The sequence below is a fragment of the Talaromyces marneffei genome, chromosome 3 (genome assembly GCF_009556855.1).
Source record: "Talaromyces marneffei chromosome 3, complete sequence".
NCBI lineage: Eukaryota > Fungi > Ascomycota > Eurotiomycetes > Eurotiales > Trichocomaceae > Talaromyces > Talaromyces marneffei.
Genome location: NC_072350.1, coordinates 2,643,252 through 2,668,558, shown reverse-complemented (window position 1 = coordinate 2,668,558; position 25,307 = coordinate 2,643,252). Strand labels below are relative to the sequence as shown.

Below are 25,307 nucleotides of genomic sequence, written 5' to 3'. Positions count from 1 at the left end.
GCATCCTCTCTTCGCACCAAAGACTTAAGTTCACTGCGTATTCATGGAGTCTAGGGAAGTGTGTAGAGATTTGATGCTTTAATTCTACGTAGTTGAGGGTTGAGACTACCCGATCGATCAGCCAACCACAGGAATACAATCAATACAAACATGTCATCATCGTTCTGCGGCCCGTGCTCAACATTTGCAACAACCTGTCCAGACAGACACACCTAACCAAGTATATGTTTACAATCACTGTTTTATCTTACGACTGATCGGATTATTTAGTATTCCTCATATCTCTGGCGAACAAGACTTGAGTTTGCGCCCGTTAAAATGGCGCCAGTAATCGCATCGGCGAAGATCACGCTCTCTTGTCCACTGTTCGCCGCAGACTTCGACCCTCGAAATCATGGCCTTTTACTTGTAGGAGGTGGTGGAGGGGAAGGTCGCAGCGGTGTGGGAAACAAGATTGTACGTTATAATCTCCCTTGGTGATATTATACGCCACGTTGTGAAACCCAGTTAACCAAATCTGCGAACTAGGCACTATTGAACACTTCGAAGCGTCAAGAAATATCCGAATTGGTCGACATTCAACTCTCCCGCGACGAAGACTCGGTCACATCACTAGCAATCGCCGAATCAAAGGATGACTCCATGATAGCTCTTGCGGGTATCAACAGTTCCCAAGCCGAACAGCTGAAAGGAAACAACCAGCACCTACGATCATTCCGACTAAAATACCCGGTACGAAAAAGCGACACCCAAGACGATACGACGGCAAACGCAGAGAAAACAGATGGAAGAAAAACTACACCATTGACTCAAATCTCGCTATTCGGTTCCAATGTCGGCGGCAAGGACGGCAAGAAACCAGCCGGGAAAGTCGATACATATCAGAGACTACTAAGGCTGTCTCCTTATAAAGCGCCCGAACTACCCCGAATAGGTGCAATTGCGACTGGATTGGCGCCCGCGGGAGAAATTGTTCTTTTCAATGCGACTTCACACCCTCAGACATCAGACGTCATTGGGCGAATTCGCCTAGGAAACGGAGAGGAGGCTGAAGATATAGATATCATCGAGTTGGAAGATGGGAGGTTCTTGGTGGCATACACCGATGGAACGGACGTCTGCACATTCGAGATATCATCCTCACGAAGATCGAACACAGCTCCTGAAATCAAGACTGTTTTCACCATGCCCGAATCTCTGCCCAAACGCTCCAAATATAGAGCACTGCGGTTTCTTTCACCAACCGCCATTCTACTTCTTCAAAACACCATAGATCGCACAGGCAGTGAACTTTCTATACTGTCTATACCAGGCAATGGAAAAGGCACGATTTTGCGTCGAAAACGGCTCCGAAAGTCCATCAAAATCGGCTTGAGTTTGGATGTTGTCAATTTCGGAGAGGGGCAGAACCACGAACGGCAATATTTCATTGCTCTAGCAGGTAGTGATCAGTCGATTGAGACCCTGACACTCGATTACTTGCCAGATAAAGGGTATGGATCACTACAAGTATTCTCAACGTTAAAGGACGTTCATCCTTTCTCCATGACAAAACTCTGCTTCTCCCATTATCGACCCCCATCATACCCGGTTACCGCCAACACACCTTCGCAATACGTGAAGCTTGCCTCAATTAGCCTTGGGAACACGGTAGTCGTGCACACATTCCCCCTATCGCCACAAAGGACTCTTGCAGGAAGAGAAACTTCATCACCACGATACGCGCTCAAGACTCCCGGACACTCGGAAACTCTGGATACAGTATTCTCTATATTTGTCGCTCTCCTTGTGATTGCAATCAGCTGTTTCTGCCTACAGGCCTTTACCGAAATCAGAGGTCTGACACCCTCGTACCTGGGCGCTACGGCCTGGCTCCCCGACCGCGTCCGCGAGTCAATTGCGAGACCATATCTTCGCGATATTATCGTGGTGGAGAGCATTGCACCTCAAGTCGCGACAATCCCATCTTCTTGCGCAGCTACAGCTTCAAGCATTACACCATCCATTATTACTGGTCATCATCTCCGTGACTTTCTCCATGCTCGGAAGACGAGTAGCAGCCGTGAGACTCAACTAGAAGAAGGCGGCGCATCTTCTACAATCGACGCCGTCATCGACATTCTCGAAATACCCACCCCATCCCCTCCACTAATCATAAAACACAACCCCGAAGAAGACTCCATATACGCCCATTATCACCACGACCACGGGCAAGACGCTGCTGCTGCTGCTGCTGATGATGATGATGGCAAATCCTCCGCTTCATCGATAGAAGAGAAGCATCAAGTCAGGAAATGGGAGGATCTGCAACCAGAGCAACGCGAACGATGGCGCCATCGTCTTTCTGAGGCGGGTCACTGGGCCCTCGGGGAAGGCGACCAGGTTCTTCGGGGTATATTCTTTGGTGAGATTGGTGGTATTATTGCTGCTGCTGCCGCTGGTGCATGATTATTCTTTTGCCATTTTCTTTATTTCGGTTTTGTGTTGCTGGCTTTGTATTTTATATCTTATTTCTTGCCTTCTCTTCCTTGTTGTTGTTTCTGCATGTTAAAGATTCCAACATAAATAGGCATCATGTCTTGGATGATGGCGGACGATGAGGGGCTTGTCATGTGTTTATATGAAGATGGTTATAATGAAGTCTTTTTTTACATGTATTACTATGCACCAATCCCACAGTCGCCAGGATATAGATATGAGAACTTAGATCATTTACGATGATAGATCACTTTGTAATGATGCTTAGTGAGTATGGAAAAATCATTCATTCATTCGTCATCCGTAGTATAAAAGAAGAAAAGGGGAAAAGAAATCATATTGTTTCTTCGATACAGAAACTTGATTTCCTTTCTTTAACTTCTTTTCTGCAAAACACATCAATTTCTGCATGCAGAGATATAAGGCATAGCGGAAAGAAAAGAGAATTTAGCATCTGGGATATAATGCCAACCGAGCCCCTATATTGCAACAGACACCATCAATATGAGAAGAAAGAAAAGAGAAAACGACCCGAGGTAAAGAATTTACAATATCCGGTCGCGAAATTCGATAAAAAAAATATAGAAGATAGAAGACCAAGATAATATTTGATCTAGATCGGTGTATGGCACTTTCAGCACTTGTTTGACATGACGTGTCGACTCGTCTCCATATCCTGCCTCAAAAGCAGAGCAGGAGGTACTGGTGTTGCCATCTTGTAGCGACAAAAAATGATACTGAGCTTAACGGCTGCTGGCTTCTTACTGTCCTCCATTCTTCTTCCAACGCAAAAGCTCAGCGAGACTGGCTCGACTGCAGCCCATTTTCAAGAATTCGTGCGCCAATAACTCTTCAGCAGTGGCTCGACTGCGCACATCCACACACAGACAGACGCTCAAGAATGACTTCAACTCCTTGCTGAGCTTCTCCGGCTTCTTGAGTCGAGGTGTACCGTTCGTTGCAATGAGGTACAACGCTTTGAGGGGCTCTTCGTTAAGATAAGGCGGCTCTGATTCAATCATTTCAATAGCCATGATACCTAGAGACCAGCAGTCGACCTTTGGTCCGTACTCCTTTTGCTTGACAACCTCGGGAGCCATCCAGTATGGTGTTCCAACCATAGTGGCTCGCTTGCTCTTTGATTCTGTAAGTTTGGCGCAGAAACCGAAATCCGCTATTGCAGATAATCTTGTCAGTTACTATATCAGGGTACAAATATTTGGAAGAACGTACTAATCTTGACATTGCCGACACGATCCAACAAAACATTGTCACTCTTAATATCACGATGGATAATATTTTGACTGTGTAGATGAGCCAATCCCTTGCAAGTCTACAAACGTACGTCAGCAAATTCTGTTAGCGCAGAATACCGGAGAACTTACCTCGAAACAGATAGTTGAGATTTGATCCTCTTGGATAACGGGGTTATTATCAATCACGTCAGTCAATGCGCCACCCTCCATGAACTCCATTACAACCCAGAGCTCGTTGTTTTGGTCTTGCAAGAAAGAATCAAGGAAGTTGACAATGTTGGCGTGCTGGCTATCTTTCATGACAATAATCTCGTTGACGATCAATTCCTTACGAGGTTGGCTGCGAAGATCCATCTGCTTAATAGCAACTTGCCCGCGAGGCCCATGCGTGCGATAGATTTCTCGTGCCACTGGTGATGTCGCATTCTCCTTGACACGAGCCACATACACGGAACCTGAAGCACCCTGACCAATCTTGCGCTGCTTGCTGTAGGATTCCTGTGGGTTTTCCTTGGAAACGACCGATTTGAGCTTCTCCATCACTTCATTCTCTGTCATACTCGACATACGCACTTCCTTCTGTCTTGGTTCGGCCTTCTTCGAAAGCGCAGCTTCTGCTTGACGAACGCCATCAGGAACAGCAGCTTTAGGAGGTCCTTGCTTGTTGGCAATGTTCAATGGTTTAACTTGCTGAACTGGAGCAGGAAGTCGTGATGGTGGCGGGCCCGAATTCTGAGTGGGCGCTTTTTGTGCGTTGATGGCAGGGCGAGGCATGGATTGTTGAAGCTTAGGGTCTTCGAGAATGTTAGTAAAACGATGTATAACTAGGTCTGGAGTCTATCGGAGTACTTTACCTGTCCTTTGAGCATCTGCGGTGGGTGGTGATGGTGCTGGTCGCTGAGCTGTCATCTGTCTCACAGCCGGAGGTTGTTGACGAGCAGCAGAGCCTGGTGCTGGGGGAGCAGGACGGCTCGGGTTGTACCGATTAGGGTTTGGTGAATCAGATTCAGAAGGGCCATAACCTCCCAGTTCCTGTTTTGCGAGAGGTACTCGAGTTTTAGGTAATGACGCATTATAGGCATCCTGCTCCCGTCTCTCCTGTTCTTCACGAATACGCCGCGCTTCTTCCTCCATGCGGCGTCGCTGCTCTTGCTCAGCTACTTCTCGCATACGATCAACTTCAAAGCCGCGGTCTGGATCTGAATTTTTCCTCGCCGCTGCATTTGGGTCGTTCATGAATCGTTGTGACTGTCCAGTATCTGCCCTTTGAAGGGAGTTGGGAGGAGCTGGTCTGGGTGGTGCAATGCCGTTTCCGTTTCCAAATTGCAAAGATGAGGAGTTGGATGCTGGCGGAGTAGGTGCAAGGCTACTATAATATTGAGGGTTCTGTTCCCGCATCTTGATGTCGGAGTAAAACTCCAGCACTTCAATGACAGCTTGGGGGTTTTTCTTATAATCTTCCTTGGTAATAGCCGACGCAGTCAATAGCTTCTCCCATTCTGTCGGCAATCCCACGAAAGCACCAGTCTTGGGATCGAAACCGACGTGGACACGATGGCTGAAATTGGTCGGGTTACTGACCCCTCCCATTCCTGGGCACCGTTCGTAGATCTTATCAATCCAGTCATAAATCTCATCGTCATTTTTGACTTCGCAGGTGATTGTTTTGGTAGGCACATCGCGACTGATTATTGCGGCCTTTGAATTTGCGTCCTTTGAGTTGGCCAAACGGGTGATTTCAAATGCCATTTTTGTATCTTCGGACCGAGTCACACCCGTAACGTTGGAAAGGTTAATTGACATGATTAACTTGCCAGTCTCGTTTTTCAAAAAGTCGAGGCGGAACTCCCGAAGGATAAGATATCGTTGGTTCCATTGTGCCAGAAATTTATCTTCCTTGCACCGGACATAGCCCTCTTTAATGACGGCGACGCCCTGATTTCCTTGCGATCCCTTAGACTGGGCTAGCGATAAATTGCTTGTATTAGGGAATATAGACAAAGTTGGAGTGCTTGGCGAGTTCAAGGTCATTTGGCTGAACGATGTAGCCACACTTGGACTCGGCGGTACAGTGGTGAGCCGAGGACGATCCGTAGGTGGTCGCGGGGCTGGTCCAGGGTTCATAAATTGGTCGGCCGAGTATACACTATGACATGACTGAATGAGTTTTGGTTCGGTCATGTATGCGTCGCCAAACAATACGGTGTACTACTCATAGCGACGCGAGCCTTGTCGAGATGTCTCAAGACTGACATAAATGCAGAGGGATATGGACCACGCAATACTTACTTTCCATGAGAGGACGCCATCCTGGGCGCCCGGGGTCGAAAGACCAAAAAGCAGTTGTCTTATAAAGCAGAAACGGATATCCACAGGTCTGATTGCACTGGAATGTTAGAGCGGCACAAGCGAAGCGCGGATACGGATAAGCGGGCGGGGGGGAAGAAGAGGGGACAATACAGATATCGTATTGTTTTCTGCTGAATAAATAGAATCTCAAGACTGCAAACAGTCTGCTCTGAATAGGAGCGTGATTGTAAATGAAGGGATGAGTTGGGAGAACAGAAGACAGAGATAAAGCCGAGTTGGGCTTACCTTGCCTAGGGGGTGGTTGAAACGGGAGTTCCACAGGGCACCTGCCCGTGCTCTTGCGAAGGTTGAAGGTGTATCCAGGCGCTTAAATTGCAGGGAAGTGTTCGCAAAGTAAAAAGAGAAGGGGGGAAAAAAGCAAAGAGACACAGACACAGACACAACAACAAATAGCGAGACCTCTAGCGTCTCGCGGGTGGGAGAAAAGATGTAAATAATGGAGGTGAAGGAGCAGCTGGATGGATGGGATAGTGGAGGAAGGAGGAAGAAAGGGGAAGTTGCCGCACGGCGCAGAGAGTGGGACACCTGAAAGAATCAACCGAATTGGCCAGCCCTCGACTAGCCCATACATTCAGATACCCACCTGGCTGACGGTGCTCTTCATCTTTGAAATCAATTGATTAACTTATCGCGCTGTCTATGAGCGCTTACTCATAGTATGTCTGGCTGTGTTGATCGCTACAGTTGTCTTGCGCCACTAGAAATTGCAATCCGCATCAGCCTTGGGAGACATTTTCCCGTGATATACAACGCACAGGATAAGGCTGCAACTTGGCTTTTTTCTGCTTGTCATGTGCTAAGACTTTCGAGAAATAGAGAACAAAGCCATCATGTAGATCAGCCATGCTCCAAGCCGATCTCCGATCGCCCTTGTGTCAGTCCACTCACGAATCACCAGCGGGAACACTCGAGTACAATTCCAGACCCCAAATCCACGACAGACTGAGGGAGGGCACGTAAGAAATATTCGTAGCTGTGCCACCAGTGTATGGTTCGTATTCTAATCAGATCCCATCCATGGGAATATGTACGTCGTTGTCATTCCGATCAACGAAGACTCCAAATAAATATGACATGGAAATAAACATCCAGAGGATAAGCAAAATCTCCGAAAGGCTCTTTCGGGCCCGGCCGATTTTCTTGCCAACTAACGAAGGCAGGTAAATTTACATACGTAGTATACACATAACGAAGTCACCCTCACTTTCAGGCGTTCAAAAATGATTATATATGTATGCACCGATATCTAAGGAATTGGCTATCACGGATCTGCTCCAAACGGGTAGTTGAACTTCAAAAGCGAATTCAGTCCACCAACCCAGCCATCATCGGTGACGCCTATCGTTCGTCGCATTACACAAGGCACGCCGCCTCGCCAATCGTTCTTTCCATGTCGAATCTCCTCATCCCAGACTCGCACTTCCATTCCGGCAGACATGGCTTGACCCATGTTCTTGCCATCAATGCTCAACTCAACTTCTCGGCCACGATTTTTTGGACTCAGTCGCAGAGTGACTGGTGTGCTTGATGGTAGGACCAGCGGTCGAAAGCTCAAGCTACGAGCGCACACTGGAGTCAAAAGAAGTGAAGGAACCAGAGGATGTACGATGCTGCCTCCGCTACTCAAGCTATAGGCGGTGCTTCCGGTGGGTGTCGAAATGATCATACCATCCGCGACCGCCTCGGTTAGAAAACGTCCGCCGACGAAGACGTCCAGAACAGCGAGATGGGGCTCTTTTCCTCGGTGAATAAGCACTTCATTCAATGCGTAGACCCGCGGATCTGGTGTACCAGCTGCCACGGTGTTGGAATGTGGTGGAGGGACGATTGCTTTCCCCTCTGGAGAAAAGAGACCAACGCGCAAACGGTTACGCATCAATACCCGGGCACCTCTCGTGGAACCCATTGATTTGCCACGAATAGAGGACCAACCTGTTGGTCCCATTTTTGACTCAACGTCCTCGTCGGTAGCTCTAGGCTCCGGGTCATCGAGAACAGGAGCACGGTCTCCTGCACCTGAGCCAGACATGTAGACTTCTCGAAATGCTCGCTTGTATTCATCGAATCTCCATTCTCCCAGAAACCCTAAGGTGCCCATACTAAAAGACAGCATAGGCGGTACATCGTGGGATGTCGCAAAGAGAGACGAGGCGCGAAGAATAGTTCCATCTCCACCTAGAGTCACCACCAAATCGACTTTATCATGCGTTGACGCTGACAATGGCTTTTCCGTTGTTGAAGTATAAACGGGAACCGAAAGGGAAGAGTGAACTTCTTGGCTGGTTTTCTGCTCTAGAATAATCGATAGCGACGGATATGTGGATGCTAAATGACTGATACCGAGTTAGGGCCATTCCCTGTGTCAATAGTAGTGAAGTCATACTTGATGAACTCTATCAGAGATTCAGTAACTGCAGGTGCACTTTGCTTCTTTACAATCAGGATGTTGCGAGGAGGGGCCGGCCATTGAAGCGATAATAAGTCGCTACCTCGAGATTCTATAATCGGGCATGATTAGCCAGCTCTAAGCCAGAATCTGTACTTGAGCGTCATGGAGACGCTCGATCTGGACGCACACCTTGGTATTTTGGCAAGATTCGTGCAGGAAGCCTTTGAATGTCTCTAATCTCCCGTCGGGTTGACGAAGATGAGAAAAAGCGACAAGCGGCCTTTGAACCGGATGACGACGAGAACTGTCGAGAAAAGGTAACTCTCATGATGAGGGATCCTGAAATATATTGCAGCTCGATTGAAATCGCTGCCACAAGACGTAACGAGACAGAAATCCTTCCACAAACATTTCTCTCTCACCGAGTTCAAGCAAAACAAACCCAAAAAGCAAAGAAAAAGAAAAAAGACAATAGAAAGTTATCCAGATAGCATGCTTGCAGGGCGGAAACAAGAATCAAGAGTACAGGATTCATGGAAGCGGAGTTGCGACTGAAGCTCCGGCTCGTGCCAAGTGGGGGCCTGCCGAAAGAGGCTAAGGGCAGATCCAGCTTCCAGCCCCAGGGCTGCCAGCTGACCTCCTCACCGCCTGCCTGGTGTTCCCAATCATGCTGCAGAAAGACGTCAGTCACGCCGACAGTACTTTCCAGGCTGGAGATGTAGCCTAACTTATCTGCTTGCTGCCTCACATGCTCTCTTTCCCCAATAAGCCGTGACTCAAGTCATTCCCCTCTATTCTTTCACAATGCATTCTCCCTCGATTTGAAGCCGGCTGGATCCGATCATTCATACAAATAGCTCAGCTTTTAGACATCACCCCTCTACACCACACCTGAAGTCTTAGTTTGTGGAGTTTATTGAGTTTTTTTTAGCAGGTCAACGCCATTTATTTCTCAGCCTCCCTCCGCAAGACAGCCATATATAGCCGGTCTAAGCTGTACATAGAGCTGAGCAAATACACTCCTCCTACCATGTCCGATATACGACGTCGAGCGCCTGCCGACCCATCCGGGTCATCTCTCGTGAGCGAAGAGCCTACATTAAACGAGAAGGACAAAGATGTTGGCTTGAAGCATGGAGTTTTCATGCAGATATTGCGATCTCTGCTGCTCGCAACATGGTTCAATGGTTGTTGTGTGTGTATATTCATGACACAGCTCATCGGGGCACCGTTGTACTTTGTTAACAAAAACTATTACTACGCTTATATGGCTATGACGAAGCAATGTTTCGGGATTCTTATCGTTACCATCACCCAATGGGGTGCTCCGACGGTAGTCCGTGTCAGCGGTGATGAGTCGGTCAAAGGACAGATACAACTTGGTGCCAACGGATTGCTCAAGACGAATTTCCCGGACCGCCTCGTATTCGTTGCGAACCACCAAGTATACACAGATTGGTTGTATCTGTGGTGGGTAAGCTATACATCCCGTATGCACGGCCACATCTATATCATCTTGAAGGAGTCGCTCAAAAGGATACCTGTCATTGGTCAAGGAATGATGTTCTATGGCTTCATATTTATGGCCCGTAAGTGGGAAGCGGACAAACCGCGCTTGGAGCATCGTCTCCAGAAGTTAAAGTCGAGACACACTGGCCCCATGTCTGGTTCACAGAGTTTAGATCCTATGTGGCTGTTGATATTCCCAGAGGGAACCAACCTTTCCATCAACACAAAGAATATCAGCAACAAATACGGAGAAAAGGTAGGCATTGCGCCTCTCAAGCATACGATTCTCCCACGATCAACAGGCTTGCTATTTTGCTTGCAGCAATTACGAGGTACCGTAGATTGGGTCTACGACTGCACTGTAGGCTATGAGGGACCACCGTTCGTACCCCTTTTTTCTGATTGTTATACTCATTGGTACCAAGACTGACAATCTCGGTAGAAAAGGCATATACCCTGATCGATACTTCACTCTACGATCCACCTACGGTCAAGGCCGGCCCCCCAAATCCGTGAACATGTACTGGCGACGCTGGGCCTTGGAAGAAATTCCTTTGGATGACCCGAAGGATTTTGAGCAATGGCTATTGGAGCGCTGGAGAGAAAAGGATGCCTTGCTCGATCAGTTCTTTGAGACTGGGCGCTTCCCGACTTCTTTGGACTCTTCGATCGAGACACAAAACATTCCCGCAAAACAGAAAGACGAGGCGTCTCGTGGATACGCTGAGACGGAGATACAGCTGGCGCGCTGGATTGAAGTTGTAGAGATATTTGCCGTTTTGCTATTAGTCGGATTTCTATGCAGGACGTTTTGACCTCATTGGAAACTCATTCGGCGCATGTGAGATTCATGGCGTTTCCGGTCTATAGGCTCGAGGTTTGGAGCAGGTTTGCCTGAGCGATTAGGTAACAGCGATACTCCCTACTTGAAATAATCTAGCTTGAATATAGAAATAGTCAATGAGGTGAATAATCAAGAATATGATCAAGTGTTATTGTCCTCAACACCAGTCTCGATGTCGATGATGCTCGAGTGGGGCGGCAGGTGGATCCATCGCGCCTCTGATTGGTCAACATTTGGTAGCTGCCAAGTCCGCGCCTCTTCTATTATTTCCACCTGCAGCGATTGCAGGCAAAGACAAAAACGCTGGGAGTAGCTGTCTTCCACAGTCTACCCATTCCACGCTGTGCGTATCAAGCACATGCACCCGTCTGTCATTTGACATTTGATGATTGGAGATTAACAGCCTTCTTCTGACAATCATCTTTCAAATTCTCAGATGGCTTTGCATCCTTAACAACGCTCAGCATCTGCGAAATCGGTCCTGCGGTCATCCTATTCCTCAGAACAAGCACCCCATCATGTCGCAACTCGAAAATGGCCATACGAATGGCTTTGGAGACTCGGCCTTCAGCACGGAGACAGTACCTTCTGCCACTCGTTTCTCCGACATCCCCTCTGCCATCGATATCCCTGCATCTACATTCGACAGTGAGGTCGAAGTCAGTCTCGAAGAACTCCCTGATGACCCAACTGAATTGTGCACACTACTAGAGAACGAGAAGGCCGCGAAGAATTTCTGGGTGATTATTTCGTTGGCATATGCGAAACAGAATCAGCTTGACCATGCGATAGAAATTCTGCAAAAGGGTTTGGCATCTGTCGCTCATGGAGCAACCAAAGAGAAGCTGGGGTTGTTGAACTGGTTGTGCTGGTTGTTGATGATCAAGAGCCGTCAAGCGCCACGTGTTGCTCCCGATGGTGACAACTCAGATGTGAAGACCAAGGATTTTTATCTTCAGCAGGCGACATCGACTCTCAACGAAGCATCCCGTCTTAATCCTGCCTACACGCCACTCTTTCTTGCGCGTGGTGTCCTGTCCCTCCTTCGAGCATCCCTATATCCTCCGCGTCCTGTTAGAACCGGAATTCCTGATACATCCGAAAGAGTCGAGAGCTTACGGCAGGCTTTGAAGTGTTTCGAGGAGGCGTCGAAAGCTTCAGGTGGCAGGAATGTGATGGCTCATTTGGGTCTGGCTAGAGCGCAGTATTCTCTGGGTAACTACGCCGAAGCGCTTTTGGTGTACCAGACCGTTCTCACCAGAATGCCCGGTCTTATTGATCCTGATCCACGAATTGGCATTGGTTGCTGTCTTTGGCAACTGGGCTTCAAGGAAAGAGCAAAAGATGCATGGGAACGGGCGTTGTTTTTGGTTCGTTATCAAAGGAGAGTTTACTTACTTTTGTTCATTGCTAACAATATCTCATATAGAACCCCAAATCAAAGGTCGCCAGTATCCTAGTCGGGACGTACTATTTGTACAGCAGCTCCCAATATCCTACGAGCGATCCCCGGTTCGGAGAATTGTACAGAACTTCGATGACACATACACAAGGCTCGCTTAAACTCGACAAGGACTATCCAATGGCATGTGCTAGGTTTGCAGGTTATAAATTGATCCGCAAAGATTACAAAGCGGTGGAAGTTCTGGCTCGCAAAGCTATTGAACAGACCGACGTTGTGAGTATCGCCAGTGAAGGCTGGTATCTCCTAGGCCGAAAGGCGCATTACGAAGGCGACACGGCCAAAGCTTCCGAATACTTTAACCGCTCCGATCAAGCTCGTGGTGGCGGTGAGAGTGGGTTTTTGCCAGCAAAGTTCGGTGTTGTCCAGATGCAAGTCAAATCCAAGGATTTGGATGGAGCAAAGTTTCGACTGGAGAAGATTATACAACAGACGAAAAATCCAGAATCTATGGCGCTCCTGGGCGCTCTACTAGCAGAAGATGTCTTCGCTGCTCAGGCTAGCGGTAGCAAAGATGATAAAACTGCCGATGCCACAAGAGCTATTTCTCTTCTCGAGTCTGTCCGCAGCCTGTGGAAGGATCCGGCAAAGAATATTCCCCCTGATGAGTCTGTGTTGATTTATCTTTCTCGATTATACGAGAGCACATCGCCAGACAAGAGCATGCAGTGTCTCACCCAGTTAGAAGAAATTCAGATGGATCAAATCTCTGACCAAGATAGACCTGACGCAACGCTCCAAAATGGAGAGCTGAAGGCTGCGCTTCGGGAGTATTTACCGCCACAACTTTTGAACAACATTGGCTGCTTCCTATATCAATCAGGTAAAGTAGCGCAAGCAAGAGAATTATTCCAAGCTGCCTTGACCGCTTGTGACAAGTCTGAGGAGCTAGAAGGTGAAAAGGCTACCGATGCACTTCTCACAACAGTCAGATACAACTTTGGTCGCTCGCTCGAAGCCCTCGATCTACCGGATGAAGCAAAGAAAGTGTATGAGAGTCTTCTTGAACGACATAGCGATTACACCGAGGCTAGTGCGAGAATGACCTATATTGCGCTTCGTCAGAGCCCGACGGATGAAGGTCCAAAGAAGATGGGTAAATTGTATGAAAGCGACTCGACGAATCTTGAAGTTCGCGCGCTTTTCGGCTGGTATCTTAGCAAGTCTAAGAAACGGGCGGCCAACTTGGCCGAGGACCCTGAACAACGACATTACAAACATACATTGCAACATTTTGACAAGCATGACAGATATGCTTTAACAGGAATGGGTAATGTGCACCTCTTGACAGCGCGTGATATGCGACGTGAGACCGATGCCGATAAGGAAAAGAGACGGAAGATGTACGAGCGTGCTGTGGAATTTTTCGACAAGGCACTGCAACTAGATCCCAAGAACGCTTACGCAGCTCAAGGAATTGCAATCGCCCTTGTGGATGATCGCAAGGACTTTACGGGTGCTGTTCAGATCTTTTCGAAGATTCGGGATACCATCAAAGACTCTAGTGTATACCTTAACTTGGGACATGCCTATGCGGAATTGAAACAGTTCTCGCGGTCGATTGAGTGCTATGAAATGGCGCTATCCAAAGACCGAGCTCGCGATGCGCAAATCTTGGCATGTCTTGGACGTGTCTGGTGGTTGAGAGGAAAACATGAAAAGAACCTTACCGCTATGAAGACTGCTTTGGATTATGCAAGTCGTGCATTGGCAGTTGCGCCGGAACAGGCGCATCTTGAGTTCAATGTGGCATTTGTCCAAAATCAGATCGCACTTCTGGTGAACAGTCTCCCAGAGACACAGAGGACGCTACAAGATCTGCAGGAGGCGGCCGAAGGCCTTGAGAAGGCTATTGAGACGTTTACACGTATTGCCCAGGCCAAGACTCCTCCATATCCTCGCGAGTCTTTGGAGCAGCGAGCGAACATGGGCCGAAACACAATCAGCAAGCAGCTCGAGCGATCTATTCAAAACCAGAAGGAATATGAGGAGAAGAACGCTCTCAAACTGCAACAAGCTCGCGCAGCTCGCGAGGCTGAATTGAAACGCCGTGAAGAAGAAGTGCAAAAGGCTCAAGAACTTGAACAGGAGAGGAAGCGTCAAGTAGCAGAACAACGACAGCGTATCATTGAAGAAACGCAGCGACTAGCGGCAAAGAGGGCAGAAGAACAGCGGGCTCGCGAGGCGGCTGAGCTTACTACCGACACTGAGACGGGCGAGCGACAAAAACGCAAGAAGAAAGCCCCGTCTGGCGGCAGGAGAAGGAAGCGTCACGATGAGGACGATGGTGTTGTCTCCGATGGTCGAAGCGTCAGTGTGGCTCGCTCTGATGATGAGGGAACCACTCCGGCGCCCAAAAGACGAAGACGATTGGAACGTCGGGGAGGTGCCAAGGAGAAGCCAGGCAAATACAAGAGTAGTGAGTTGGTGGTTGATTCGGATGAAGAATTGGATGAAGATGCTGTTGCTGCTCCCGCTGCAGCAGCCGATGAAGATTTGTTCGGCGACGATGACAACGGGGTTGCCGAAGAAGAAGAAGAAGCCGCGACACCAGTGGGCGAGGGTAGAGGAGGACGGGGCCGACGCGGCAAGCGGATTGTCGACGACAGCGATGAAGACGAAGACGAGCCTGCTGCTGTTTCCAGGGAGGCGGAAGATGAGGAGATGCAGGATGCTGACGATGAATAATTGTACATGTAACTCAGTACATTATCCTCTTTTTCATTCTGTCTTTTTCGTCTTTCTCCTGCTTCTAGCTAATTGTTTTACTATGCTTTTGCTCATTTGGGGGGTTTTGCTGTTGTTGGAAATATCAAAGAGTCTGTACAAAACAGTTTGCAAGCCTAGCGTTGGGGTTTTCTCATTTCGATTTTCATCATCTAGTATAAAAGTCAATATTATATTGATTACTTTTTTCCCAACTATCTATTACTATATGTAAGAATCGGAAATATTTAATGATGCTCGACAAGGGTTCCCTCCTCCGCCAACTCCAACAACTTCCACTGACACTCAATCCCCCTCTCTGTAAACCTTCTGGTAATCTTCTGCGCAATCTCCTCGAAGTTTTCAGTGGCAAGCGCCAGAATCGTAGGACCCGCGCCCGAAAGGCAAATACCCAACAAGCCGGACTGTGTGGCTGGAGTCATGGACTGCAGAATCTCCATCAACCCCGGGATCAGAGTTTGTCTGTATGGCTGATGCACTCTATCCTGCATAGCTAGATAAATCATATCTGGATCTGGGGGCGAAGCACCCAACGCAATCGGTAAAAGCGCAACGCGCTGCAGGTTAAAGACTACATCAGCGCGCGAATATTGTTTCGGCAACACGTCACGCGCATTGGCGGTGGGCACGACAAAGTCCGGGATTATGGCTATGGCTTTGATTTCTTTTGCCCAGGGAAATTTTGTGCAGTGGCCGATGCCCACGGGTGGTTTGGGGGGTTGTTTGCCCGTGTCGATGCCGCCAGCGGGTTCGGGGAGGACCTCGCTGAGCGGGATTTCAATGCGCGCCATGTCTTCAGGTTTGAGGTCGCTGAGGTATGTGCCTACAAAGCCGCCGAAGAGGGATGCAGCGACATTATCGGGGTGTCGTTCTGCTCTAAATTAGACATGCACTAGTCTCCCTTTTTTTTCTTTCAGGAGGGAGACATACCGATCATTAAGCAGTAATCGAGAAGACGTGCTTTGGTCAATCCCAACTTTCCTATTTCATTACCCAAGACTACACCAGCTACCACCGCGGTTCCAGACGTTCCCAGTCCCCGTCCCAATGGGATCGGGTTCTTGATGTGTATATGCGTATTGGCCGGGAATGCGCGCTGGTCATGACATCTCAGCACATAGAGAGCCACGCGGGTGATCAGATTGACCTCGGGGTCAAGGCTGATTTGCTCTTTGCTTCCGCTCTGATTCTCATATGTGATTGCGCAGTTTAGGGGGAGTTTGTTTTCGAGAGAGCTTGCGCTCGAGTCGATTGTGACGCGGACTTCGAGGTAGAGAGTTAGGGCGAGGCCGATGACGTCGAAGCCTGGGCCGATGTTGGCGGAGGAGCAGGGGATGCGGATGCTGAAGGACGAGGACGCCATTGTGTCTGTGTCGGTTGCTTCGTCTGTTCACTCGGGGAGATTTTGGGGTTGAGGTGTATGTGTGACTGTTGTGAGTCATGAGTCAGATCAGTCCTTGAATGGAGGGGTTGATATTTTTTTTGTCCGATGGGGATATACCGGATCCGTAGCAATCTAGGTAGGTGTATACATACGGCAAAGCCAATTGACTCAACACAGCAAGTTTCTGTCAGTCACACGACTCGACTGCTCCCTTCAATGCCTTGTTACTTTTTGTGTCTCTCTTCTTTTTGCAATAACAACCTTCCTTGTGGTGACGATGCTGTCTCTTTTATTTTTGCCATAACTATCGTCTATCAGTGTCTGTGTTAGCGTGGGAGGATTATCCAATGGGCTTGCAGCAGAGTTCCCAGAGACGCCGACTTCGGGCTTGAACCGAACTCCATCACCAATCCACGCGCAACTCCGATCCCCAAGTTGAGCCAAGTCTTTGAGGTTCGGCGGTTTCGACGTCTGTATAATTATCACTATGATCCATATGGATAAAAATAAGTACTGATGGACACAAGTTATTTAGAGTACGTAGCATGCAATCGCTGCTCAAGAGTCAAGACCCTAGACCGTGCGGGGATCTCTCGAGAATCAACCACCGGTATGACTAAACTAACTTTTAACTAACTAGTTAGTCAACTTAACTAACTACATAGTACGTACTATACACCCAGCAGGCTTTTTCTTTCATGGCGTATGATTTCCCCTCATGAGACATTTAATGTCCATTGATGCCACGACGGTGACATGCGAGAAAAGTATCCATCTTGGCGACACGGATTTTTCGACCGGGTGTTTTCTCGCAGGTTGCTTGCTATTAGACGTAAAGCACCGATCAACAGGCAGAACGTGGCATATTACCAAGGCGATCCCTGCACACAGCTATTCCAGCCATCTGACACCACTCATAGCACTCTGGTAGACATGTAAAAATGTCATCAGCCACCGTGCGCCACGCAGGAGCTATTCTGCCGAGTTGGCCCTATTCGGGCAAGCGGTGTCTCCGAGCACACTGACGAAGGTCGGCTGATGCCAAATCGGGTTGGGCGGTGAGAAATAATCATACTGCCTATGCCCTTTATGGACTAGCACCGATATTAGTAATCAGATTGAGGCGGTGCCCCCTTCTCTATGCGGGAAGCCAGTGAGCATCCTTTGTCGGCTGAGTGGAGATAGTAAAAATGAAGAATGGAGTCCCATGGAAAACGTCTCGGACAAAATTATAGAGTTACTATACTTACATAGTTCTACACTACCTATGTAGTGGTAGTAGTAGCAGTAGTAGTACGTAAGGATGGAGTAGCATTGGGCCCATATTGGGTAACAGACTCCAGAGAGCAGAATTTTCTTTTCAGCCACACGGTGAGAGCCGCTGGGCAATGCGAAGCGACAAGTCCCTCAATATCCTAGAAGGTGGCGAGAAAACCTTGATATGAAAAATTGCACCTGGTATGAGTGATTTCTTTCCATGCAAATTCAATTCAGAGCCCGCGACGGGAGGGGTACACTCCGTGGCTTAGCCATACAGAGTACCAGGAAAAAACCCATCGGCTTTCCGAAACCATTAGTTTAGGGACTTTAGGCAGCACGCTACTGCCAACTCGGGCCACCCACCGACTAGTCTAGACTTAGCGTGAGGAGTCTACTGCTACATACAAGAACACCTCGTCATCGCTGCAACTCTTCACTTTCCTTTTTTTTTCTTTTTCTTTTTCTCTTCCATCATCGCCCATCGCACCTTCACGGTGTTTTATTACCCTCTTGTGTCAAGAATTGTCTTGACCATTTTGATTGTTTGAGCATCTTTGAGAGTATCTTGATACCAGCTTCTTATCTCGTCTTTCTCGAAAGACCCTTAACGGTGGTGTCTCCGAATTCGCCACCGTTCATCCAAAGCTCCATAGTAGTAATCCGAATATCGAACGGACTGCCGACCACAAGACACTCGACCGGTCGATTTCTCCTCAATCGTCTGATTTTCGCTTCGTCGGACGACAAAGCAACCTCCAGGAGGCTTCCCATCGCTTAAAGTTGAGCGAGCAACCGGGATCTCCTATTCCTTTCTCCCCACGCAAAACTCTTTCCGCAACCACCAACCACTCTGGAGCATCAACGCTCATACAACTTCCAATCAGTCAAGTTGGCGGGACTTCGCTCTATCCAGGTTTCTTTCATCCACCCTCTTTTGGGCCCAAAGTTCAGGGTCTTCTGCGGGGGCGATACTCGGCCTCCATAATTTGACTCCCGGGTAGTCAGTCACATTTTGGTAATCTCGGCTTCCTAAACGCTCGTCTTGCCAGGCCCTTTGCTGGGGTCTGGTTGAGCTTTACCGAGTATACTCGATATCAAATAGCTATCTTTATTGTTGCTCGATACGTGCAAGACTCTACGCATACGTCCCCGACGCACGACGCCGCCAGGCTTCTTTCTGAATGGGTTAATTTTTGCAGTTTTCAAGGAGCCAGTTTCTAGGCCATGTTGGGAAATCCTCGTTCCGAGACGTCCCTGACAGGGTCCGACGCCGAGCCTCAACCTATTGAGGAGAATCGATTCGACGCGGAATTTAGACAACAATACACCGATACCATGTTGGGAGTTCCGGTCGCTGCCCAGCCGGCTGAGATGGGTCGTCGCCCTTCTCTCCTGCAAGTACCTGACAATTATGTTGACAACGGTCCAATCTCTCGGGATTTTGAACAAGTCATCGTCGATGATGAACGTGACCTCGATTCCTTTGCGAGGCGTCTCTCAATGGAACCAAATCCACGCCATCATACTCGAAGCCGTTGCCAGCAAGATCCAGCACCTCGATCTCGTCGGAACTCGACCGTATCCTCTGCCGGCTCGTCCTCCCCGCCCAACTCTGTGGACGCTTTTGCCGATCCTCGACGCCGCGAGCGTGCCAATACAATTGGAAGCCTTGTGGAGACTGATCTTGATACCATTCTCCAGCGAACTGTTTCGAATGGTACCATACCTCGTTGTCGGACGTTTAGCCAACCCAGTGTCATTCAACCTGGTCAGGGAGGAGAGAACGTAGTCGACGACGACAAGAGTGAATACGAACACTCTTTCAAGGAACCAGGTCGCATTCCAGTTATTGATTTTGAGGAATTGGAAGAATTCGTTGCATTGACCAAGAGCGACAAGTACGCCGCTCGTAGCCGCAAACACAGCATGAGCTCTCAAGGACCCGCTCCTCGCATCTTCAACGATCTCCGTCAAAAGGTACAAAGCGGCGATGCGATTCTTGAGATGCCTGAGGTTGTTGCATCCGAATCCCCGGAGCGAAATTCCGAGGACGATCTAAAGTCAGGGTTGAAGGCTGACCTCTCGGACGAGACCATGGATGAGAAAGAATCTATCGACAAGTTCCAGCCCATGACTGTGCAGAACCGATTCACCTTCTTTTCTTCGGAAAGCCAAAGCACGATTCATGCGGCATACCTGGGCGACCTCGTACTTCCAGGCGATAGCTTCCGTGACCTCTTCCAGCTCGGCCCTGAAGGTGGTGTATGGTGGTTGGATGTTGTCGACCCTACCGAAGCCGAGCTCGGTGCTATTTCACGAGCATTTTCCATCCACCCTTTGACCGCGGAGGATATCATGACCCAAGAAGCTCGCGAAAAAGTCGAGTTGTTCAAGCAATACTACTTTGTTTGTTTCCGGACTTTTTACCATGCTGACAAGGACCATGATCGTTATTTGGACCCAGTCAATGTGTATATGGTTGTTTATCGGGATGGCGTTCTCTCGTTTTCCTTCTCCGAGAACCGCCATGCTACCAATGTTCGCAGGCGTATCGGCAAGCTTCGGGACTATGTGTCTTTGAGTAGTGACTGGATTTGTTACGCCATGATGTAAGTATTAGTCTGCTCTTCGTACGAATCCGGTGCTAATGAAGACAGTGACGACATTGTCGACAGTTTCGGCCCGATCATGCGCGATGTTGAAATCGAGTCTGAAGCGATTGAAGATCATGTGTTTGTTGCTCGCATTGAAGACTTTGGTACTTTCTTGCCACGCATTGGCGACCTTCGCAAGAAAGTCATGACCCTGATGCGACTTCTCGGCGGCAAGGCCGACGTTATCAGGGGCTTCTCCAAGCGCTGCAACGAGCAGTATTCCATCACTCCACGTGGTGATATCGGACTTTATCTCGGCGATATCCAAGATCACATCGTCACCATGGTGTCTAACTTGACACACTTTGAAAAGATGCTCAGCCGCGCTCATAGCAACTATCTTGCGCAGTTGAACGTGAGCAACATCATAATAGGAAACCATGTGAACCAAATTCTCAGCAAAGTGACCTTGATCGCCAGTCTTCTCGTTCCTATGAACTTGATCTGTGGTCTTTGGGGTATGAACGTTCCGGTACCAGGAAAAGACACCGAGGGTCTCGGGTGGTTTTTTGGCATTGTTGGATTCATTGCATTTGTGCTTATTTCGACTACTGTTCTTGCCCGTTACTATAAACTTGTTTGATTGCTTACATGTCTGATTTGAACATTCAAAATTTGCTTCTTGTGACTTCTTAGCTACATATGTATAGGTGTATATATATATTTATATATATAGATATAGATACGGAATGTACGTATACATTGTTTACAGTCTATTCAAAGTAGATGATACTGTTGTACATCAAGTAAATGGGCATGCGTCCTGGCTGACCATTGGTGTGGCGTAGGTAGAGGTTTCTGTCTGAGACGGCATTCGTCCCACCTGAGACTCACACATGTTCCGACCAACCAATGGTTTTTATCTCCAACAACTTCCTCAACAACCATCCCTGATCTTCACATCGAACAGGGAGACATCAATAATCCCACAAACATCATGCCTTGAGAGACAACTGCTTCATTCTTCCCTTTCAATTGCCCTGATGAAAACACCCCGTTATCGAGCTGAGGGTTAAGGATCAGGATCCTCCGTCGCAACGAGCGCGCCCCCCGAGAAAACGATGCAGTTCCCCAAGCTCACCCCTTTGCAGTCGCGTTTCGCTGCCACTTTCGCCGCGACCATCTTCGTATTCGCTTTGTTTTATATAATCTCGACGAACTCTGGTAGTTTCGCCTATGCGCTTGAAGGAGTCGATCCGTTGACGTTGCGGAATAGTGGTGCTGGTGAGGACGGTTCAACGATAATTTTCGATGAAGAAGATGAAGATAGGATAGGCAACAACGATGGCGAAATCGTTAGACGTGATATTGTAGATCCAATGGCGGTCAGCAATAACGAGTTCCAGATGCTCAATATCGAACTGGGCCAGACACAATACTGGGTTTTCACCAAGGACGCCGTGCTGGGAACGCCATCAGCTACGCCAGAGGGTCTTCCGGCCAATATGACGTCGGACAATACGACAGCTCAAACGGTTGACCAGAAACGACATGAATTAAAGAAACGATCGAATACTGTGTACCTTTCGCTGAATACTTGTTTGAAACCAAGTCTGAATACCAGCAACCCGCAAGCGACGTCGACGACTGCACTGCCTCCATTGACGGTTTATGTATCGACATCATCGAGTAATAAGAATCCCGGACCTGCGGGCAATCCTTCTTTACAGACGGCTTATACTGCGGATCAGGGACATATGGGGACGACGATTGAGAATGCCGATGATGCCATCTATATCGGAGTCTCAGCACCCAACTCGACCCTGTGGACGGGCATATACAATTACCAAGTGGCGGCATCGATTGATGCTTATTTCCATTCCGTTGACAATGACACGAACTTATACTTTGTGGACTCCGATATGAACTCAGCGCTTCTTATAACGAATAACTTAACTCAATCTTCCGCGGGATCCACAAACTATCAACAATGGATGAACATTACACCACCATACACAATTTTTGCAAATAATATAAATGAAAGTTCTATTTCCGGGTTGGAAAGATCGTATTGCGCTTTGAATCAATTAGCGCAAATGCGGCAGGGAAATCAGGCCATCAATACGTCCATGACGAGTCGGGGATTGGGCAACAAGCCCAAGGAGCAGTTTTACGTTACTTATCTGAATAGCAGCTCGAGTTACTACGGCATTCTCGGTATGAATGGTAACTCGACTCATTCTGGGAACGGAGTGATAGGCGGTGGTGGGAAAGTCTGGAGAGCGATGAACTTTACAACGAAGACCGGTAAGCATTCATTCTTCTCCTTGTGCGATTCATTGCTAACGAGCTGAACGCAAGATAACAACTGCGCTCTTCTGTATAATCTCGACTTTTGCTCTGAAGTTGCCTACGCGGTCCCCTCCAACCCCAACCTCACCAACACACAACTCGGACAGATCTACGACAAGGCGGCTCAATCGTACTACAAGAACTTTGACTACTCTCTATCCCTAGTCCAATGCAACACTTCCTCGACATCAATGTACTCTCTCGCCGTGAGCTGCAGCGACTGCGTCTCCGCCTACAAACAATGGCTATGCGCCGTCACGATTCCACGATGCTACGACTGGACGGCGACCTACTCCTATCTCCAACCACGAAATGCAGGCCAGGCATTCCTAAACGGCAGCGTAATACCAGCTGATAGTCCTCTGGTTGCATCACCCGTAACGAACGCATCGCGCAATTCATTGATTGACACCCAGATTCGCCCCGGTCCGTACAAGGAGATTCTACCATGCACCGATCTCTGCAACGACTTGGTGCGCACATGTCCCGCGGCATTGGGATTTAAATGTCCGACTGGGAAGTATCTAAATGATTCATATGGCTATAGAGCTTCGGATGGAGATATTACGTGTAGTTATTTGGGCGCGGCGTATTATTTGAATGGAGCTTTTGGATTATCTTTGCCTGGTTTTGGGTCAGGATTGGTGCTTGTTGGACTGTGGATAATGTTCTGGGTTATCTAATATAAATCAATCACAAGTAGTTAGAATATTATACAATTTATTTTCCTTCAGTCCTTCCATCTTTTACTACGTAGTAGAGACTCGATCCATGATTACGCTGACTTGTTGATATTTGCCTAGACTTGTCGTAACACAAGTAGAGCATATGAAACATGCCCAGGCATATCCTCAAGCCATGTTTCGTACCGCAAGGTTTATTTTGTATCACTTTTTCTTTCTTTCTTAAAACTTGTGAAGCTGGCCCATAGCCTATACGTACTACGTAAGGTGCTGTCGCAATATGGCAATACAGAACTTAAAAAGCTTTAGACTTTGAGCGGACTGTTTCATGGATTGCAAACCCTAACTGGACAGTACACACAGTGATCAACAGACGTAGTTCTAGTACCTACTACATACAGCCCTCCTACATAAAGGTGATTGCACACCAAAATTCAATAAATGTGATCAACTAAATTCAATCGTTTTTCTTGAAGGGTGTCCAGAGTGATCGGCATCAAACTTCAAGGGTTCATGCCCCCTTTACCAGGTTCTCGTCCCGTCTCTCATTTCCTAGCCCAGTCCTTCGTCTAATCAGATCGAGAAACGAACTTCGTTTAGTCAACCACGAGCCTGTAAGTGAGTTAGCGAATTCCCGGAGGTGTGTAGTATGGTTTACAAAAGTATCGCGTGATTCGCGTCTAGTTCTCGGTAGATTCAGTTTCAGGGAAATGCTTCCCACAGATCCAATCCACTGGCGACGGAGTGGGCCGATGGGAACTATGAAGGGGGAAGTGTTTCACGTGTGAACCATAGAATCTTCACTTTCGATTTTGAATACAGAGTCGTACGTTGGCAAGTGTGTTAGTCGTACGCATTCATTGATTGGGGAGAAAAGTGAAGAAATGAAGTCGACCACCTCAAGCCCTGCACACGACAATCCAACCAGCTCACTTGCTGCTCATCGTCGAGATGTGAACAAAACACGGCTCTTCACCTCCAACCCCCCATCCATACAGAATATCATGAACCAACTGGCAATAACGCTCGGGGACAATTCTAATCATCCCGTCTACCCTACTGCGTATTGATCCCATACCTTGGACATGGAATATGGAGCTAGTGTCACAATTTGATTACATTCTTAACTTCTTAAGGCTGTGTAGAACCCCGTGAATACTTAATTCAACTTCCTAAGGCTTGATCGAGAGATGATCGACATAAGTTCTCCGCAGTGAATAGCGGGACGGTTCCGACTTGAAGGCTCCTTTTGAGAGAAAAACTTAATAGACATTTTCCGTGTTTGGAGTACGGAGTATACTACTCAGTATAGCCGTTGGGGTTGAGATTGGATGGATGACGGATTTTACTACGTAGTACTACTAAAGACTTTTATCTGATAGTCTTGCCTACGTCTGCGTAGTACGTATGTCCAGTGTCAAGCCATGGATTGCGTGGGAGATGATTAGGGCTAGCGGACACGGACTGGCTACCTGCCTCATTAGGAAACTTTGGCCCTGCCGTCTTTCTTGCTTTTTCCTGTCATATTATAACATTGGCCAACTGGCCACAGTGCTGGGATTTTACAATCTCATACAGCTGTCCCGAGCCGCAGTAGTGAAATACGTATGCGAAATATTCGGATTAAGATGAATGAGCATTGACCATCAAAATATATATCGGCTCTACCATTGACTCTTCTGCCCACCAACACGTGGGACAGCACAAGTTAGGTAATTGACAATGCTGACTTGGGGTCCGTTCATCTAGATATTTCGAGGTCATCCTGACAGTCAGAATCATACCATTGACTGGCATGGAGTATGACATTGCCAATCTGTCGACCTATACAGAGTAGACAACCAATCAACCAACCAGTGCAGTCACCATAGTGTCTTATCCGAGTTACATATTCACCGTCAGATTGTATCATATCATATCATATCATATCGTATCACGGGATCGCGCGATAGTACGATGCTGTGGTGGGATAGGTCTTCGACACCAGCTGTACGTAGTA

At 48.0% G+C, this 25,307-nt stretch overlaps 8 protein-coding genes across 8 annotated transcripts; 5 read left to right on the top strand and 3 right to left on the bottom strand.

Moving 5' to 3' along the window:
• Positions 1 to 318: 318 nt before the first annotated feature.
• On the top strand, positions 319 to 2,448 carry EYB26_004714 (uncharacterized protein; the record flags this gene model as incomplete). The annotated part of the gene is made up of 2 exons (XM_054264005.1): positions 319 to 456; positions 529 to 2,448. The coding sequence occupies 2 exons, from the start codon at positions 319 to 321 to the stop codon at positions 2,446 to 2,448; spliced, it is 2,058 nt and encodes a 685-aa protein (XP_054119980.1).
• A 791-nt stretch (positions 2,449 to 3,239) lies between these two features.
• EYB26_004713 (uncharacterized protein) lies at positions 3,240 to 6,043 on the bottom strand (the record flags this gene model as incomplete). The annotated part of the gene is made up of 5 exons (XM_054264004.1): positions 3,240 to 3,652; positions 3,712 to 3,811; positions 3,864 to 4,528; positions 4,589 to 5,880; positions 6,024 to 6,043. 5 exons carry the CDS (start codon positions 6,041 to 6,043, stop codon positions 3,240 to 3,242), a joined length of 2,490 nt encoding a protein of 829 aa, XP_054119979.1.
• Positions 6,044 to 7,365: 1,322 nt separating this feature from the next.
• Positions 7,366 to 8,821, bottom strand: EYB26_004712 (uncharacterized protein; the record flags this gene model as incomplete). Its single annotated transcript, XM_054264003.1, has 3 exons — positions 7,366 to 8,437; positions 8,488 to 8,602; positions 8,683 to 8,821. The coding sequence occupies 3 exons, from the start codon at positions 8,819 to 8,821 to the stop codon at positions 7,366 to 7,368; spliced, it is 1,326 nt and encodes a 441-aa protein (XP_054119978.1).
• Positions 8,822 to 9,523: 702 nt separating this feature from the next.
• Positions 9,524 to 10,817, top strand: EYB26_004711 (uncharacterized protein; the record flags this gene model as incomplete). The annotated part of the gene is made up of 3 exons (XM_054264002.1): positions 9,524 to 10,258; positions 10,325 to 10,383; positions 10,445 to 10,817. The coding sequence occupies 3 exons, from the start codon at positions 9,524 to 9,526 to the stop codon at positions 10,815 to 10,817; spliced, it is 1,167 nt and encodes a 388-aa protein (XP_054119977.1).
• A 547-nt stretch (positions 10,818 to 11,364) lies between these two features.
• On the top strand, positions 11,365 to 14,996 carry EYB26_004710 (uncharacterized protein; the record flags this gene model as incomplete). Its single annotated transcript, XM_054264001.1, has 2 exons — positions 11,365 to 12,216; positions 12,276 to 14,996. 2 exons carry the CDS (start codon positions 11,365 to 11,367, stop codon positions 14,994 to 14,996), a joined length of 3,573 nt encoding a protein of 1,190 aa, XP_054119976.1.
• A 266-nt stretch (positions 14,997 to 15,262) lies between these two features.
• Positions 15,263 to 16,398, bottom strand: EYB26_004709 (uncharacterized protein; the record flags this gene model as incomplete). The annotated part of the gene is made up of 2 exons (XM_054264000.1): positions 15,263 to 15,906; positions 15,966 to 16,398. The coding sequence occupies 2 exons, from the start codon at positions 16,396 to 16,398 to the stop codon at positions 15,263 to 15,265; spliced, it is 1,077 nt and encodes a 358-aa protein (XP_054119975.1).
• A 2,505-nt stretch (positions 16,399 to 18,903) lies between these two features.
• Positions 18,904 to 20,916, top strand: EYB26_004708 (uncharacterized protein; the record flags this gene model as incomplete). Its single annotated transcript, XM_054263999.1, has 2 exons — positions 18,904 to 20,288; positions 20,337 to 20,916. 2 exons carry the CDS (start codon positions 18,904 to 18,906, stop codon positions 20,914 to 20,916), a joined length of 1,965 nt encoding a protein of 654 aa, XP_054119974.1.
• A 478-nt stretch (positions 20,917 to 21,394) lies between these two features.
• EYB26_004707 (uncharacterized protein) lies at positions 21,395 to 23,308 on the top strand (the record flags this gene model as incomplete). Its single annotated transcript, XM_054263998.1, has 2 exons — positions 21,395 to 22,580; positions 22,635 to 23,308. The coding sequence occupies 2 exons, from the start codon at positions 21,395 to 21,397 to the stop codon at positions 23,306 to 23,308; spliced, it is 1,860 nt and encodes a 619-aa protein (XP_054119973.1).
• Between the last annotated feature and the right edge of the window lie 1,999 nt (positions 23,309 to 25,307).